This window comes from Gossypium hirsutum, chromosome A09 (genome assembly GCF_007990345.1).
Source record: "Gossypium hirsutum isolate 1008001.06 chromosome A09, Gossypium_hirsutum_v2.1, whole genome shotgun sequence".
Taxonomy (NCBI): domain Eukaryota; kingdom Viridiplantae; phylum Streptophyta; class Magnoliopsida; order Malvales; family Malvaceae; genus Gossypium; species Gossypium hirsutum.
Genome location: NC_053432.1, coordinates 6,631,143 through 6,648,345, shown reverse-complemented (window position 1 = coordinate 6,648,345; position 17,203 = coordinate 6,631,143). Strand labels below are relative to the sequence as shown.

Below are 17,203 nucleotides of genomic sequence, written 5' to 3'. Positions count from 1 at the left end.
ATAGCCAGAACTTAACAATATGTAAAGATTTAGAGAAAATTCATAAACAACTAACATTGGTTGGAATGCTCAGAAAAAACTTCAAAGCAGTTGGTTTCACCAAGACCTTCACTATACTCTACAACCTTTTTCTAATATTCAAACACTTGCTAGTTTCTCTCCAACGAAGAATTCTTTCTTAAACAGGTTATCAGAGCAAAAGGAAAGGAAAGAAGAACCCCATTTTACAAAAGTCTCAACGATATTTATAGCTCATAGCTTTCACAATAACTTACATGTGGCTAACATACAAAGCTAACTCACCACCTTAATGTGGCCAACACAATTATTTCTAGGTATTTCTTACATTAAAGTCCATTGCACTTTAGTTAATTTCTAACTAGATCTTAACAAAACTTAACTAAAACTGAACAGTAAACACACATGTTCAAACAGAAAACAGTAGGGTGCACAATCCTACAATCCACTATTGGAAGATACTAGTAGAAGGATCTGTCACACAAAACTTACCAAGAGAGTTTGTCGATTGGTGAGTTCTCCCAATGACCACGCCAAGACATAAAAACCCATAACCTACTACGCCAAAAGACAAATCCTTCAACCAAAGCATCACAGACTTACTTGATTAACTAAACATTCCATCAATCATGGCGCGAAAATCAACACAAATACAATACTTGGCAAATAGGGTGAAAATCGGCCTTAGCTAGACTTAAACTTAACCAGCTATCCTCCTACGCAAAACATCAACTAGGACTACATCGAACATGGTGTTACAGTTAGACTATGGCAACTAATAGAGTTCGTCAGGACATTAAACATGAGAGGGGTATATTGTGCAAGACCATGGATCAATTATGGCAGCATAGAGAGTTCACTGGGATGATAAATGAGTGAAAAATTGAAATAAAAATCGCTGGAATTAACATTTTCTTCATTTTTTTTCTTTTACCTTTATACACTTTAAGGAGTAAGTTATTTGAATGCATGAGGTGGATATTACTATCCGGCTAGAAAATAACAAAAATTAACTGGAATGGCAGGTAAGATTTTCGTTTGCAATTTTAATAGGAGTGATCAAAATGAACAAATTTCATAATACGCGTGCCCATTTTGTCAACTTTTTTTGTGCTTAAAATAAATATTTTTGAAAGTTGAGTGACTATTTGTCTAGTTTACCCTAAAATCTATACTACTTTATATAAATTTCTTAAAATGAAATTTTTGTGCCTTCCTTACATGACATTTGTCCTTTTTCTTTTGTCTCTTTTTTTTTTACATGAGAAGGTGATGGTTAAATTTTAGTTTTAATCCCTCTACTTTTGTGAGATTATATAAGAAAGGTTAAATTCCAATTTTGATCTTTATATTTCACTCAAATTTAAAATTTTATCTCTATGCTTTAATTTTGACATAATTTTCTACCTCAATTCTTATAATGTCATTAGTTACTCTAAATACTTTATTTTGAGTAAAATGTTTATATGAGTTTTTAAGAAATTTTAACACCGTTAAAATTCTCTATTAATTAAATTTAGGTCTATTATAGTGTCATATTTTTGTAACATAGATATTAAATGAGTAATTTTATTTAATTTAAAAATGTCATACCAGTAAATTTAACGAAAAATTATAAGATATTAACAAAGGGGCGTAAATTTTTAAATCCAAAAAGTAAAAAGATAAACTCTTGAAAAGAAATATATAAAGATTAAAATTTAAAATACAAAGAGTACAAAAACTTTTTTAATAGTTAACTCAACGCGAACCTCCGATAAACCCTAAAAACCATACTAGTGTAATATAATGTAACAAATTAAGGAAAGTTAAGAATTTGAAGGGAGGAAAGCGATTTCTGGGCTAAAAAGGATAAAACTTGAGGTAATTTCTTTTTTAAGTAATGTAGTATAAAAGTGAAAACAGAACCAGCAAAGGGGATGTAGCTCAGATGGTAGAGCGCTCGCTTAGCATGCGAGAGGTACGGGGATCGATACCCCGCATCTCCAATTTTTGTTTCCTCTAGCTTTTAAAACATGTTTCTATTCCCCATTTGCACTGGTGATGAAATTTTAAAGTGAAACTAGATACAGATGGAATCACGTAGCAGAATTCCTATGAAACACACCTGTGCTAAATCAACTGTTTATGACGATCACCGACGCTTTATCAGCTACCCAATTAATGGAATTTTTGCTGTTACAAACTCTGTGCTTGCCATAACAGAGTACACCTTTTCTTTGCATTCCATTGTTGGGTCCTGATGGAGATAATAAGTGGATATTTCACCTCACCTTTGCTGGTTTGGCCTTCGACTCTTGAGTTTGCTACTTACATTCATATTCAAATTGTCATTCACTATCATATATATGCCTTGAACAACTTTAAAATTACAACCTCTCAAGTTCCGGTTTTACTTGCTTTTCTCAACAAACATCTTTCTTGTTCATTAAATTGATAGATATGGCTTTGCCAAGCTATGCCTATGAATAAAGAATAAAATAAAATTGATAGAGATCTTCCAGGAATTAAACACTTCCAGGAAAAAATGAACTTTCCTGTAAATTTTTGAGCAATGAGGACCGAGGAGAATAAGTTCGTGGAGGAATACTGGTGACGGAGAGCCAAAGATTAGACAATGACCGGTGACGATGAAGCTAATAGTCGGTGACGGAGAATAGATCATGAGTAGTCTAAAAGTTGAGGATTCTTTGAGATGTTTTCAAAAGGAGAACATGATAGTGGTGAAAGTGTTAGTGGATAAAATAGAGATGATAGGTGATGGTGGACGATTTTGATAATTATCCCATGTTATGCGTTTATAGATTTTGATTATAGATAACGATCGCTTTTGATTTTTTTTTGTTACTGCCCATTCGACTTATGTTAAAAGAAATAAAGAAGTAAGGAAAATAAAGGAGGTTAACTTAGCGTAATTGTTTGAATGTGATAATTTAACTTAGCGTCAACCGTTAAACAGAAGTGACCATTAGGGTAGTTTACCCGTAATCTTTATTACTTTGGAGAATAATACAGAATCGGATGGATCTGGGCTTTGGTGAAGGAGACAAAAGGGTCTGATACGGAGGTAGGCGGAAGTGATAATGGGGCTGAAATGATAAATTCATTAGAGGGAAAACTAGGGCAGGAGAAAGTAAAGAGCGAAGGGTCATCGAAGAAAATGCAAAAAGGAGAGGCTGAGGGTGGTGGAGTTGAATCAAACAAGATTGAACAAGAAAAATCATATTCATATAGCTACCATTTTTTCTTCACAAGCATCACAATACCTATCTCTAGTTTACTGCATTCATTTTCGAATTTGGATTGGTTTCAGATGATGGGTTTTATTATTGTGATGTTTGTGAGGCACGGAAGGTACTGATATGAAGCGAACGGCGATGACAAGGACGAGGACTCCACTTCTGGAAATACAGCCACGGCCTGGTGCGTGCTTCTTTATTATTTTTGCGAAATTGTTTTTGATATCTTTTTACTGGTGGTTTTATCAATGCTTGGGGGGATTTTATCATTAGTGATTAGGGTTGATAGGATTGAATTAGCTGTTTATGTGAGGGGGAGTTCCGGAATTTAGCTTAAATGGTGGCATAATGAAACTGCTATGGAGTTTTATCTTTACATGGATGGATGGATTTAACTCATGATTCCTACTTCTACTAAACAACTTTCTTTTACTCTTTTATTTCACTTTTAATTACTTCAATAATAAAAATTCATATTTATATGTAGTTGTATAGTTGCAGTATGAAAAGGACTAATTCTATCATAAGTATTCTAACTCTTAACAACTCCTTTTCATTGTTGAATTATGAAAACAATGTACTATATCAATACATACCCTCTATACGTATGTATCTTCTCTTCCATATACGCATCAAATCAGTACTATGGCAACTTCGAAAATCTTGTTGTTACTTCTTTTGATCCAATGCATTGTATTCACTGGCTCTTCTCGTCAGTTGAAGAACACCAACATAAATATCGACAATACATTTAATGTGATTAACTTTGGAGCTATTGGAGATGGACAGAAAGATGATTCTAAGGTTTTCTTTTCATTCTCTCTGCTCTCTGTGCTGCTAATTTTAACAAGACATTGTTTAGGATTGATGTTGCATGCCTACTGATAATATATGCTTGGTCTAATGGTGTGTATGTATTTTAGATGTTTAAGCATGCCTGGGATGCTGCTTGTGATACTTCAGCTCCATCACCAACCTTTCTTGTACCTCAAGGGAAGACGTATCTGCTGCAACCTTTAACTTTCAATGGCAAACATTGCAACTCTAATAACATTACGTTGCAGGTATTTCTTTCTCTAATTTCGATTGTAAATTTATTTACATATATATTTAGTGATAGTGCTAGCAGTGTATAAAACCAAGGATACATAATACGAGGCCTATGTCTTTTGTGTTAGTTAGAAACTGCTTCCTTTACATTTGTCTTGTGAAAACTTAGCATATAAATTGGGGTGCAGATTGATGGGAGAATCATAGCCCCAACCAAACCTTCTGCATGGGACTGTGAAACAAATTGTAACCATTGGATTGGCTTTGAAAATTTCGATGGTCTGCACATTCAAGGATCTGGTACCATCAATGGCCAGGGAGATAAATGGTGGAAACTTTCTTGCAAAGATAACGAAAAGGTAATTGTTTATATTCTATTATAAGCCCATAAGATTTCTACCTATGTATATAATATTTTCTGGTTAAACTTTCTTGTTGGGTTTTTACTGATGTATACATGTTCATTGCTCTTTGAAACAGTCCTGTCAACATCGGAAACCAACGGTATGTGTTCGAATTTCATGTTTTTGCATTTATGAAGATACTAAGTTTTTTGGTATGGCAGAAAACATTGACATAAATTGTGTATACTGTAATTGTATGAGAATTATGTGGCTTTTGTTTTAGGGTTTTATGATAGGACACTCCAAGAATGTAGATATCAAAGGTTTAACCTTTGAAGACAGTCCACAAATGCACATTGCATTCGAAAGCTCTACTTTGATTCATGCCACTGAACTTACAATCAGAGCTCCGGGACACAGTCCCAACACTGACGGAATTCACATCCAACGTTCCACCAATGTCTCTATAGATAATTCAACCATTCAAACCGGTTTGTTTGTTTGTTTGCTTGTTTTATTTCATTATACATACATCTTTATGTACATTCGAATATCCTATACATATTTGATTATTAATTCAGGTGATGATTGCATATCAATTGGCAATGAATCTAAATACATTAACATTAGTAACATCAAATGCGGTCCAGGTCATGGAATAAGGTACGTACTTTTTCTTTTTTTAATTTGTTTTCATACTTTATTGCAATGATCTGTCTTCTTGCTTCATGAAGTTAAGTCTCTATCTGTTAATATTTGATTGTCATGTGAAGCATTGGGAGCCTTGGAATTATGGGAAAAACTGAGGATGTTGAATTTGTTCATGTAAGAAATGTTACATTCCATGGAACAACTAATGGAGTTAGAATCAAAACTTGGCAGGTATATATCACTACTCTAATTCAGTTTTTTTTTAAATTATATTAATAAAACTGTTACGTAACTTATAAATTATTGTCGTTGTTGTGTGCTTAGGGAGGACACGGTCATGCGAGGAACATTAAATTTGAAGATATAACTTCCCATTCTTCGACTCGACCTATTATTATCGATCAATATTATTGCCCTCATAAACAATGCAAGAACCAAGTAAGCGATTAATTATTAGATTTCATTTTTATATTTGAAACAATGTAGCATTCTTAATTTTAATTACTATATATATATTGCAGACATCAGCTGTGGAGATCAGCAATATAGCTTATGAAAATATCAACGGGACATCACATAAAAAAATAGCAGTGCAGCTTTCATGCAGTGAGTCCATTCCTTGCAAAAATATCACAATGAAAGACATTAACTTGATATACGAGAAGCATAAAGACAAAACGTCATCGTATTGTCTTAATGCTCGTGGCTTGAGAAACGGAAGGGTCCATCCAAGTATATCTTGTTTACAACAAGAAGATAATTTTTAGGCTTTTTTTCTTTTTTTAATTAGTTCATAGTATATTGTTTATAACATGATAATTTTTTTTAGGTTTTTTTAATTAGTAAATAGTATTCTTTAGGTTTAGGTTTAATGAATTATCTATTAAATATCACATTTAATAAAAATTATTATAGACAAAGTTTTCACTAATTTTCCATATTTCAATTACAGACTTTATAATTTCTTTTTTTTTTTGTAAAAAGCCCTTTTTTAAATTCCTTTCTTATTTTTAAAATTATTTCCAAAATATTTTATTACGTATTAAATAAATATGGAATTATTTTAGATTCGTTTGTGTAGTTATTTTAGTCCAATGTATAGAATAATAAATCATAATTTTTTAATCCATGATTGTTTCTAGAAAATTTTAAACTCCCTAAAGACTGACACTAGAATTGGTAATAATAAAAATTTGTCGAAACTATTTTTAAAAAAAAACGGGGATTGACTTTATATTTTGAAAAGAAAACGAAAATTGGGAGTCGCCACCAATCTTTTTTGTTTAGGTGTGATCGGATCACCAAGAAGTTTGGTCATTTTAATAAAACATTTTGATTTACTAAAAAAACGATTTTGGTCTACGAAATTTGAGAAAACGGGTTCGAGATTCGGTTACGTGCGAGGAAGGATTAGCAAAATATCTCATTTTAATAAAACATTTTGGTTACGTTCGAAATTTAATTAATGTCTTAATGTCGAAAATTGAAAAGATTTAAAATAAATTTTGAAATACGATCCCTTTTTATGAATGTTTGGATAACCTGAGGTGGATATTAAGATTCTCTTTTTTTCGAAGAAGTAAAATATCTCATCCAACACGTAGGACACGACATTTCAAACCTTCGATACCCAAAATCATCTCATGATTTTCAAAACTCATGCATTGAAATTTTTTAAAATGATATTCGATTGTTTGGTCAAACGGTAAATCGAAACCCAGCACGTAGGGCACGTTTTCTCGGATTCCCAAACATTGAACATTGCCTTGTTTTAGAATTTAGAAAACATGAGTGAAATTCTAAAGGAATATTCGATTATTTGAACAAACGGGAAATTGTAACCCAGCACGATAGGGCACGATTTCCCGAATTTCCAAACTTCGAACGTTACCTTCGTTTTAAAGAATTTTTAAAACATGTGTGAAATTCCAAAGGAATATTCGATCATTTTGAACAAACGAGAAATTGCAACCCAGTACGACAGGGCACGATTCCTCGAATTTCTAAACATCAAACATCGTTTTTGTTTTATAAAGTCAACCCAAAATACATTAATTTGACTTGGAATGAAATAGAATCATGAATTTCGGATCAATAAATTGAAAATTACAATGCGACAATTACGAATGAAAGGCGAAATTAAAAACATGGAACAATATATATGGATAAAATACGATACAAATGAGTGACAATAGTATGAAAATAAGTGAACGAATTATAGCACACACAATGACAATAATCACTCAACATACATTATTTAAATATTAATAAATAAAGTGAAATGTACTGAATAAAACGAACAATCAAAAATAAGCAATAAGACAATTCTAGACGAATAATATGTAGAAAAAAACAAGCTTGAAAAGACACTATGGACAATAATTTAAAGTAAATGATATCAATCAATTTAAAATCATTAATATAAAAGATAACAAAATAATATAAATAGAATAACTTAAAATAATAATTAAAAAATGATTTTAAATTGCATATAAAAGTTTAGAATAAATAATATCGTAAAAAAATAATTTAGAATAATTAACATATAGAAGATATGTACAAAAGTTTGATATAAATAACATATGAAATTTTAAAATTAATAGTAGTAGAAAGATATATAATAAATAATAAAAAGAATTTAACACAATTATCATATAAAACGATATAACTAAATAACATATAAGAAATTTAAGATAAATAATATATATGTATATATACATAATAATTTAAAATACAAAGATGTATATAAAAATTTCAAAATAAATAATACGTATAATAGTTTAAAAGAAATAACATATGTAAAATATTTAAAATTGATAATAATATAAAATATATATTGCTAAAAATAATAATAATAATAATAATAGAAATAACAATAATAATGTAAATAAATACAAAAAGAAAATATATAATGTGACAAAATCAATATAAAATTAATTAGTTTAATAAGATGATGATAGCAATAGTAATAATATAATAATAAAGTAGAAAATAATAATAATAAAAATAATACGTTAATAAGAATAATAATAGTATATTAATAATAACAATAATAGAAAGTTTGGTTCAGGGGAATACATTTCCTTATGCCCGTGCGGAGGTGAAAACCTCACGAAGACATAAGTACGGATGTACTCCGGAAGCGATCCCCTAGCCCATGCGGAGGTGAAAACCTCATGAAAGCATAGTTTCTCACTCCCACTTAAAAGGTGTGACCACAACGGTCATGCAATATGATGCGAGAGTATATAAAGAAATTCAACGAAAAAATAAACTTAATAAGGACACAGAAAATGCAAAGTGAGGATCATATATTTTTAAAAAAATCGAATTTCTAAATTTCGACAAGAAGACAAAAAATAATCAATTTACAGTTCGACTCTCTTATTGATCCCCAGTGGAGTCGCCAAGCTGTCGAAACCATTTTTTTGAAAACGGGAAATCGACTTTTGAAAACGAAAAGTTGGGAGTCGCCACCAATCATTTTTAATAGGGTGTGATTGGATCACCTCAAAACACGGTCGTTTTTAATAAATAAATAAAATTTTCAAAACGACGATTTTGGTCTGCGAAAATAGAAAATCGGTTCGGGAGTCAGTTACGTACGAGGAAGGATTAGCACCCTCGACACGCCCAAAATTGGTACTTGATTGATTATTTAGTGTCTTAACGTCGAAAATTAAAGATTTGGACAGAGTTCAAAATGCGATCCTCCTTTTATTGGCTTTTAAAACATTTAGGTAAGTTAAATGTGTATTAAAGACCATCTCACCTCAAGGTAAAACATTACATCTAGTACGTTAGGATACAACATTTTTGACCCTCAATTGTGAGCTTGCCTTTAAAACGTGCGTTTTAGCCTTAAGAGAATATTCGAATATTCAAGACAAACAAAGAAAGCGAAACCCAGTACGTTAGGGCACGATTCTTCGAATTCTTTAAATTCTGAACATTGCCTTTATTTTGAAAATTTTTTTAGAGTGAACTGGTAAGAGGATATTCGAATATTCAAGACAAACAAAGAAAGCAAAACCCAGTACGTTAGGGCACGATTCTTCGAATTCTTTAAATACCGAACATTGCTTCATTTAAAAATTTCAAATGAAATGTAATAAATAAATGAAATGTATTTTTATAAAAAAAACTTGATAACATAAGTAATAAAACATGTGGCAATAATATCTCATGAATAATCTAAGATAATAAGGAAATGCAAAAGAACAACTTAGAATACATGCAATAACAGCACATCATATACTATAAAAATACCACCATTTATATCCAAGGGTCAATGCATAAGAAACTAATTTTAAAAGAAGTTTCAAATAAATCACCCAAATAAAATATAACAAGTTTTTCTAAAATAAAATAAATAATAGGAAAATTTTTTTGGAAATATAACTACATAAACTATAAGAAAATTTTAAAGGGTAATAAATATAAGAATTTAAAAAAATAAATAGGGGGGAAAATAATATATCAAATAGTAATGTACAAATGAATTTTTAAAATAAATATTATAAAGTAAATAATTTGAATGAAAGCTTGAATTGTGTCAAAATAAAAAATAAGGAAGAAAAAAATATGTGGCATAAATGAAATTTCAAAAAAATAATATGCATAGAAGATTAAAAGTAAATAATATGCAAAGTAATATATACACAGGAACAACTTAATATAAGTAATACATATAGTAGTAATAATAATATATAAAGATATTTCATATAAACAGGTACGCACATAGAAAAAAATAATCACAAAAGTATGAAATCAATATAATATGTTGAAACATGATTATTCTAAAAAAACTGAAATTTAATTGAGAGGAAAAAACAAAAATCCAAGGGACAATTTATAAGTAAAATAAATTATTAAAACAAAATTTTGGGCTAAAATTAAATGCGTATAAATGTTCGAGGTCTAGAATTGAAAATGCCCTAAATCTTAAAATACTGCACTAAAAGGGGAGGGCCAAATTGAAATAGTGCGCAGGTTACAGGGATAAATTTAAATAATTTAAGAAACTTAACATGACCCGATTAAAGACTAGCGCAAAGGAGGGGCTTGATTGCGCAAATTACCCATTGAAAGGTACAATGCGCGTGGATCCAGGCCAAAAAGTGCACTAATTCCATTCTCCAATGCTGTTTTGTTTCCTTACCCACTGAAACTTATTTGTTTCCTTTTATTTTAACCTTAAAAAAAAACTTTTAGAACACCCAAAAATTTAAAGCAAAAAAAACTTTTAAAACACTCAAAAATTTAAAGCATCACCCTCCTTATTCATTTTTATAAACAGAGTGAAAGCTCTCTACACAAACGCCAAATTCGGTAAGAAAGAAGGCCACTGTTATAGCCGTGGACGAAATCCCCTGCCTGAATCTTCACATTTCGCAGGCATTCGGGTTCTAAATCACTAAGACCCAGGTAAAACCTTCTCTTTAATTCTTGTTTCAAATATATTTGCATAAAACCCAATAAATAAATAAGAAAGAAAAAAAGAAACGTAAATATAAAGCAAAAAAAAATGACCCAAAGAAGAAGTAAAGTAACCTTTAGAACTTTGAGTTTGATTTTTTTATTGATTCCTCTTTTGTGTGTATTCTCTATTTTATCCAAAAAAAAATCCCTTTTTACATTGTTTTTGAAGGTTTTTATAACCTTTTTTTTTACTACTGATTTTCGTATTTGTAGGTTCGATTAAGCACGTCTCTGATGTGGGCTAGTAGTGGAGCGTACGGCTCAATGGAGGCGAGCGATGTGCGGGGGAGGTGCGCTGGGCGTGGGCACAAGCAGCAGCTTGCCTGAAGGTTTTCCTTTTGCTGGAAAAAGAAATTAAGTTATTGGGCTAAAAACTTGGGCTAAGGTTTAGTCTATTTTTTGTATTTTGGGCTTAAAACTGGTCTGTTTGGTTTTTTGGTTTGGGGATTGTATTTTGGGTTTTAACAGGTTTTGGGCCGGGCAAAAAATTAGGTCCAACATGTATATATACATAATAATTTAAAATACAAAGATGTATATAAAAATTTTAAAATAAATATTACGTATAATAGTTTAAAAGAAATAACATATGTAAAATATTTAAAATTGATAATAATATAAAATATATGTTGCTCAAAAAAAATAATAATAGTAATAGTAATAGCAATAATAATGTAAATAAATACAAAAAGAAAATATATAATGTGACAAAATCAATATAAAATTAATTAGTTTAATAAGATGATGATAGCAATAGTAATAATATAATAATAAAGTAGAAAATAATAATAATAATAATACGTTAATAAGAATAATAATAGTATATTAATAATAACAATAATAGAAAGTAATGATAAAATAATAATAAATAATAATAATAATAATAAAATAAAGAATAGTGCCAACAATAACATAAATAGTAATAGAAAAACAATAATAGAAACAGTAATAATAATAAAAGTAATAGTAATAATAAATGATTAAAATAAAAATGGAACATGCGTGATGAAGAAAAATAAATAAAATATGAAGGTATAAAAATAAGTAAAGAAATAAATAAGCAACGAGAAAAAAATAAGAATAATGACAGATGATGAAATTTTGTACAAAAAAAAAATACATAACAGTAATGTTAAGTATTTTAAAAGTAAAAGAATATAAATAATATTAAACCTAGGTATTTAAAAGGATAATAAACAATAAAAAAATATAAAGAAAATGAACATAAATAATCAAAGTACAGAATTGAAACTTAAATAGAATTAAAAAGGTAAACTGAAATTAAAATGAAATTTAAAATCTTAAATAATAGTAAAATGAGTGATTCAACAGTATATAAATAGGAAAATGAATGAATAATAAAATAAAAAGGAATAATATATAACTAAACATGTAAATAGATAAATTGATAAATAAATGAATTAAAATAAGAGGGCTCAATTATAACTTAAATAAAATTAAGAAGGCAAATTGAAATAAATAAATAAATAATAAAAGGGTTAAAATATAAATAATTAAATAATTAAAATAGCCTTAAGGACTAAAATGGAATGCGCAAGATTATCCCAGGCCTTATAAACACATCGTTCGGCAGGGGGCCAAAATAAAATAAAAATAAAATTACAGGGGCAAAATTAAAAAAGGAAATGGGACTAAATCGTAACCGGCCATGAAAGCGGAAGGGGCTAGTGTGAAAATATCCCGTTTCAACAAAAACACGCGGATCCTAATTGGAGCGGGTCGGGTCGACCCGTTTTACTCCAAAACGACGTTGTTTTGTGTCAGTAGGCACTAAGCCAAAACGAAGCTGTTTTATACATGTTATAAAAGCCTCAAATTTTTTTTTAAAATTTCATTTCAGCATTCTCCAAAAAAAAATATGAGAGAACTCTCTCATTCCCTCTCCCCCTTTGCGATTTCCGGTCATCGAATTGACCACCGGCCGTCGTGGCTCCGCCGCCGTCGACCACCGTACACGGTGGTCGGAAATAAAAAAGGTAAATTTTTTTATTTTTTTATTTTGCTATGTTTATATATAAATATACTGTTTTTGAAAGAAAAAAATAGAGAAAATACGTTTGTATGTGTAGTCGAAAATTAAAAATAAAAAGGAAAAAGAAATGAGACCTTAACGTGTTCGAATCTGTTTTTTTTTCTTCAATACTTGCTGTTTTTTTTTTGTATTCAAATATATGTTTGAAAATGATGATTTTACATTCACAATTTTCTGATTTTTTTTTTCAAAATCCCCCCCATTTTACAACGATTTTTCGAGGCTTTTAATAGCCTAATATTACACTTGGTCTTTGCTATTATTTGCTACTGTTTATGTTGCCATTTGCGTATGTCTTGCTTTCTTTTTGTTGCGTGTTTGCAGATCTTTGGAGGTGCAGGCGATGGGACGGTGGCGTGCTACAGGCGTGGCTAGTGGAGGGGTACGACGCACATGGGACTAGGGTTTTTTGCTCAGCTAATGGGATGTTTAGGTTGTGGGCTATAGGGTTGGTTTGGGTAGTGAGCTTAGTTGGGTTTAGGTCTATTTAGTTTTTATTTGGGCTGATGTAATTGGACTGTTAAAAAAATTTTTGTTTGTTGGGCCCCGGGTAAATTTGGGCCTCTACAAAACTAAAATCTAAAATTATACAATCTTTTTATTTTTGAAGATGTAAACTAGAACAAAAATGATTTTAGGTTAAAATATATATGTAACTGTATTTTTATTTTAAGAAATTAATTTTTTTATTTTTTAAATGTCAAAATTCAGTTTCAGTTCTTAAAATTATTAAGGTTATTTTACTAAATTTAAATTTATTATAATATTTTTTTTAAAATTGTATTGCTATTAAATGAATATTTTTTTATTTTAAACTATCATATCAAAAAAAGGTAATCATATTAATAATTGAACATGAATTTTAATATTTGAAAAGTAAAAAATTAAACTCTTAAAAATAAAAATATAAAAATTAAATTTTAAATTTATGAAAAGTGGTAAATTTTAACCATTTATTTGATCTCAGTCACTAACCTTATTTATTTACTAGATTGGACAATAATATAACAAAATGGCATGTGGATCTGGGCTTGGGTGCCTATAAATTCTTTAGGGGAAAAAGTAGGGCATCAGAGTGTATAGCCGAATATGCAAAAAGGCGAGGGTGAGGGTGGAGTTTGATATTCTTACCTTCTTTTCTTCACAAATATCACAATAAAACATGGATGAAACTATCGATGCCCAAAGCTGCTTCTTGTATCGATGATAGAGTTCTATTATTGTGATATTAGTGAGGAACAAAAGGTATTGATATGAGGCCGACGGCCATGACCAGATTCTGTCGGATATACACTCACCGTGTGCTGCGTACTGCTTTATTATCTTTGCCTCTCTCTTTTTTTACTGTTGATTTTATTAGTGCTATTTCAATTCCGGGGGGGGGGGGGAGGGCGGATTTGTTACTAAAAGAGAAATTTTGATAGAAAAGAAAGGAAGAAGAAGAAGAAGAAGAGAGAATCGAGAGGAAGGAATAACAGACTGAACAGTTAGTTGGCCCTTCTTACAGCTCAGACTGTGAGTCCCCTTAAAATGCAGTTTCATTAGACCATCCCTATACACACTGTTTTAACTGATCAACACGTGCCGTTTTACAATAATGCTCTAAACTCCTAAACGCATCGTTTACCATTTACTTTATTTCTTTAATTTTAATTTTGTTCATAACAAATACTGTCTCCCAGAAAAGATTATTGTCCTCAAGTAGGGAAAATTTGCACACAGCCCTGCTGCTGTGGCTCCCAATTAGCATTTTCAGGAAACATATTGGCCACTCCCCTAACACTCCGGTGACCCCAAACTTGTCAGAAAAGAAGTCGGAACCGTTAGCAGCCCAGAAGAAAACAACAGTCATGCAAGCAAGGTAGGTATTGAGGACCATGCTAGTGGCAAATATCTTCTTGAGCTTCCATAAGTTAGGCATAAGAGATTCCTCTTTGGAAATGGTCATAATGGTTTCATAGCTCCGTATGGCAATGCTCAAATCCATGAAAGGTAAGAAATCAAATTTCCAAATAAGAGCAAGAAACATAAATCCCAACACAAATTGGATAGTAATGGACTCAGCATATAGTTTTTCATTCTTTGAAAAATGACTCTGCTTGTTAGAACAGCATATAGTTATTTTCGTTCCAATTTCAAGACCCTTGAGGCCTGTCCAGTGTCGAGGAGATTGCACAAGTATATGCCTTCCTTGTTAGCCTTGCAAGTTGAATCAACATCTGTAGATTTGAGCATAACCACTCGCAAGCCACCATCCCTTAAAGGATTTAGGTCAAAAACATCGATTCTGGTACAAGGGCTCCCAGAAGATGCTACAAGTTGCTTGCTTGAATCAGCAGAATTTTTAATTTTTAATTTTTTTAATAAAAAAAACCCATTTTTTAAAATTCCTTTCTTATTTTTAAAATTATTTCCAAAATATTTTATTACGTATTAAATAAAAATAACATCATTTTAGATTCGTTTGTGTAGTTCTTTTAGTCCAATGTATAGAATAATAAATCATAATTTTTCAATTCATAATTGTTTGAAGAAAAGTATAATTGCAATTTTTTTTAATTGCATTGTTGTTAAATGAGTATCTTTTTATTTTAAAATGTCACAAAAAAAGGTATTGAATATGAATTTTGAAATTTAAAAAATAAGGGACTAAAATCTTGAAAATTAAAGCATAGAGATTAAATTTTAAATTTATAAAGAGGATAAGGATCTATAACAAATTTTAACCATTTATTTAATCTCAGTTATTAAGCTTATTTATTTACTAGATTGGACAGTAACAAAGAATGGCATGTAGATCTGGGCTTGGGTGCCTATAAATTCTTTAGAGGAAAAATTAGGGCATCAGAGGGTATGGCCGAATGTGCAAAAAGGCAAGGGTGATGGTGAGGGTGGAGTTTGAATTAAACAAGATTGAACAAGGAAATCATTTTCTTACCTTCTTTTTTTCACAAATATCACAATAAAACATGGATGAAACTATCGATTGATGATAGAGTTCAATTATTGTGATATTAGTGAAAAACAAAAGGTACCCATATGAGGCCGACGGCGATGACCAGATTCTGACGGAAATACATTCACCGTCTGCTGCGTGCTTCTTTATTATCTTTGCTTCTCTCTTTATTTTTTTATTTTACTGTTGATTTTATTAGTGCTATTTCAATTATTGGGGGTGGATTTTTATCATTAGTGGCGGAAAATAGTGAGTTGATTCAATACACTGTATTGACTGAATCTTATTATCAGTGGAAGATTGATGGTTATGGCGACAATAGATCTGATGCCATTAACTTTGGATCTATCGGAGATTGGACTGAATGATGATTCTAAGGTTTTCGTTTTTTTCGTTTTTTTCGTTTTAAGGTTGATTGTGTTTGCTCTGTATGCTTCTAATTTTGTGATGTTTGAAGCAGACATTGGTTAGGACTGGTGTTGTATGCCTACTGATATGCTTTGTTTTATGGCGTGTTAGAAGCTTTTAGAAACCAACCTATTTAAGTGTGTATAATATGAATAATATTTAAGGGTTTATGCTTGCTTGTGGTTCTTCAGCTTCGTCACCAACTGTTATTGTACCTCAAGGAATGACCTCTCTACCGCAACCCTTTACTTTCAACTCAATGATATTAGTTTCAATGTAATTCTACGTTTCTCTTCGTCCTAAATTCAATTATATATTTAGCGATAGTATTGTATGAAACTAAGGATATATAACAATGATGTCTTTTGTATGATTTAGAAGCTGTTTTTAATTAGTTTTGTGAAAACTTTGCATATGAATTGTGCTACAGATTGATGGGAAAATCATAGCCCCAAACAAACCTTCTGCGTGGGAATGCAAAAGGAATTGTCAACATCAATGACCAGGGGGATAAGTGGTGAAACTTTCTAGCAAAAATAAGGAAAAGGTAGTAACTGATAACACACACACACACATATATATATATATGTTCTTTGCTCTCTTGTAACAGGCCTGTCAACCTTGGAAATCAACGTTATAAGTGATTGAATTTCGAGTTCTTGAGTTTCTAAAGATGTGTTATACAAAGATGATATGGCAGAAAAATTGTCAACATAAAACGATAATTACTTTTATTGCATGAGACTTCTCTTGGTTTTGTTTTTAGGGTTTTATCATAGCATGCTCCAAGAATGTATAGAGATTAAAGGGTTAACATTTGAAGATAGTCCAAAAATGCAATGTTCTACTTTGATTCATGCCACTAAACTTAGAATCAATAAATTTGAATGCAAAACTTCTCATGCTTCAATTAGCTTACTGTTATCGTAATGTGACTACTTATTTCCCTTTAGGGTTAATAATCTCTTTTCATTCCTATGTTAAAATTAATCACTCTTATTTT

General features: G+C 30.6%; 1 protein-coding gene, 2 long non-coding RNA genes and 1 other non-coding gene across 5 annotated transcripts; all 4 read left to right on the top strand.

The window, feature by feature from the left end:
• Positions 1 to 1,853: 1,853 nt before the first annotated feature.
• Positions 1,854 to 6,233, top strand: LOC107893036 (probable polygalacturonase At1g80170). Of its 2 annotated transcripts, none has more exons than XM_016818022.2 (9): positions 1,854 to 3,441; positions 4,181 to 4,321; positions 4,496 to 4,666; positions 4,788 to 4,811; positions 4,935 to 5,142; positions 5,233 to 5,314; positions 5,425 to 5,533; positions 5,627 to 5,740; positions 5,824 to 6,233. In XM_016818022.2, exons 2-9 carry the CDS (start codon positions 4,181 to 4,183, stop codon positions 6,067 to 6,069), a joined length of 1,095 nt encoding a protein of 364 aa, XP_016673511.1. In that variant the 5' UTR covers positions 1,854 to 3,441; the 3' UTR covers positions 6,070 to 6,233. The 2 variants fall into 2 exon arrangements, with proteins under 2 accessions (XP_016673511.1, XP_040933409.1); XM_041077475.1 differs by lacking the exon at positions 1,854 to 3,441 and adding an exon at positions 3,872 to 4,061.
• TRNAA-AGC (transfer RNA alanine (anticodon AGC)) lies at positions 1,934 to 2,006 on the top strand. The gene has a single exon. It is a non-coding gene; the product is annotated as a tRNA-Ala (tRNA).
• Positions 6,234 to 10,346: 4,113 nt separating the features above from the next.
• On the top strand, positions 10,347 to 11,340 carry LOC121206508 (uncharacterized). The gene is made up of 2 exons (XR_005901544.1): positions 10,347 to 10,729; positions 10,997 to 11,340. It is a non-coding gene; the product is annotated as an uncharacterized lncRNA (long non-coding RNA).
• Positions 11,341 to 13,749: 2,409 nt separating this feature from the next.
• Positions 13,750 to 17,110, top strand: LOC107892356 (uncharacterized). Its single transcript, XR_001682594.2, has 2 exons — positions 13,750 to 16,476; positions 16,631 to 17,110. It is a non-coding gene; the product is annotated as an uncharacterized lncRNA (long non-coding RNA).
• The last annotated feature ends 93 nt before the right edge of the window (positions 17,111 to 17,203 follow it).